This window comes from Penaeus monodon, chromosome 22 (genome assembly GCF_015228065.2).
Source record: "Penaeus monodon isolate SGIC_2016 chromosome 22, NSTDA_Pmon_1, whole genome shotgun sequence".
Classification (NCBI taxonomy): domain Eukaryota; kingdom Metazoa; phylum Arthropoda; class Malacostraca; order Decapoda; family Penaeidae; genus Penaeus; species Penaeus monodon.
This window is the reverse complement of record NC_051407.1, coordinates 42,902,496-42,904,480: the sequence shown is the minus strand read 5'-3', so window position 1 is coordinate 42,904,480 and position 1,985 is coordinate 42,902,496. Positions and strand designations below refer to the sequence as shown.

General features: G+C 41.8%; 1 protein-coding gene across 1 annotated transcript in view; it reads left to right on the top strand.

Moving 5' to 3' along the window:
• Positions 1 to 1,810: 1,810 nt before the first annotated feature.
• The window catches only part of LOC119587446 (facilitated trehalose transporter Tret1-like), a 2,234-nt gene continuing 2,059 nt past the window's right edge, over positions 1,811 to 1,985 (top strand). Inside the window, exon 1 of the mRNA XM_037936174.1 lies at positions 1,811 to 1,823. Within this exon, the coding sequence (XP_037792102.1) occupies positions 1,811 to 1,823 (13 nt within the window). The remainder of the gene's footprint in view (positions 1,824 to 1,985) is intronic.

The following is a 1,985-nucleotide window of genomic DNA, read 5'->3' as shown; positions in this document are numbered from 1 at the left end:
GAGTGGTCAGGGGATAGATAGTTGAACACATAGATATATAAATGCTGAATGATAGATGTCGGACAGACAATGAGATGGAAGAGCAACAAATTTTATATTTCACAAAAAAGTAGTCAGGCTTCACTTCATGACATGTTCAATTTCCCATTGCAATAGTATCTTAACTGTGGTTTTCTCTCGAGGAATCTACCGCGATATTTAATCAATATCCATCTAACTCCTGTCCGAGAGCGTTTTTCCTGTGCGGATGCCTGAGTTTTTCAACAATATCGATTTCTGAAACATTGTGCGCTTCATCCTGTGCGCAGCTGGGAAGGCGAAAAGCCGAGCGTGTCGCGGGGCACAGCCACCGACCACGAGTATTTTCGCCCGATTTGATGACAGCCTTGTTTTTTTTTCTAATCAGTTATATTTAACGAAAAGTAATGTTTGTTCAGTGATCTTTAGTTCCAAAAAGATATATACCTCTTTTCCCTATTTCGCGACACAGTAGTTACGTTATTGCAGTATCAGTATCATATGTATGTTGGACACTGACTTAACCCTCAAATTTTGGACACTGTGCCAGTTTCTCCCCTGCGGTCTCAGCATACAGACTCCCGCTCTTCGCACTCCCTCCTGCCTTGTTGCGCGTTCATTCAGAATGAAGTTTAAAAATGCTGTCGTAAATCAGGTACAGTATGAAACAGTTTGATACCTTTAGATGTTAATCGTCATATCAATACCAGGCATTTGTTCAATCACGTAAACTATTGGGTATATGCATTAAACAGGCATAGTTCCATATAATTGTCATCTGTTGCAATTTTATGAGTTAAAGAATATGGCGCCTACTTTACATCTAATGGCACTGGAAAGGCAGCGTGAATAGCCCCCCCCTCCTCAAACCAGGTATGGGCGTCGGTGTCTTCTGGGCTGGTGCTGGCGGGGCTCATCTCCGTGTGGGGCTACGCGGCGCCCGCGCTCCCCCAGCTCACGCTCACCGCGGCGCCTCTCCTCTCGCCCTCGCAAGCCAGCTGGTTCAGTGCGTGTGATGAAATGTTTTCGTGTTCTGAGTTAATTATTTGCGAAATCTTTGGGCACTGTTTGTCTGTATCGGTAAACTGAACAAACAAACACAATCATTGGTATTGTACCTTTGTTTTGGAAGAGGGCAGTTTGTTTCATATTGATTTTGTTTAAATACTTCTCGGGTTTAAATGTGTTGTTTAGCGTGTGCTATGGAAACTGACGGTTGTTTGCATAACTAACTAAATTGATTTTCCAAAACACATCCTATCCCACTTGAAATTCATCTAAGTTCACTGTTCATGCAGTAAAAAATAGAAAAAAAATGAAATACAATTTAAACTTGACAGGCACAGGAACCGCGGGGTCGTGAATAAATAAAGACCTTAGGTTCTCATAAAATATAGCTCTTTTTCCTGTGTCGAGCTCCCAGTATCGAACACCTTTTTGGCAATATAGCAATACCAGTGTCGTTTTGTCGCAGTCCCAGCCCAAAGGCCAGCTTCTTGTCTTTCATGCTCCTGCTTTTGTTCTGTTCACTTTATAAAGGAAAAGGTTTAGAAAGGCAACGCAGCAGTTTGGAACGCCAGGAAAGGGAAAGAGAATGCACGAAAAGATGAAAAAGAAAGGGAGACAAGAGGCCTCGCACATGCGTGTCTCATGCGGTCATGCAATCGTCACAATTTTAATAGGTTGAAATAAAGGTTTGTATATCAATTAATTATTCGCAACCCAAACATAAATGATCGGGACCAATTATTAAAGGCGCTAATGAGTTTTTTGTGGCTTATGTCTTGTATACATGACTACATCACGTAAGGCATTCTTGCTCATGGAGAGTTAATGCATACCGAAATTGAAACAGTATAGCGATACAATAATTAACATCGACTAATTTTCTTAATAATCTTATTCCGAACAATGGCCGTGCCTCGTCAAAATGCATGACACTGCCAAGTAGCGGGTAAATGGGGGGG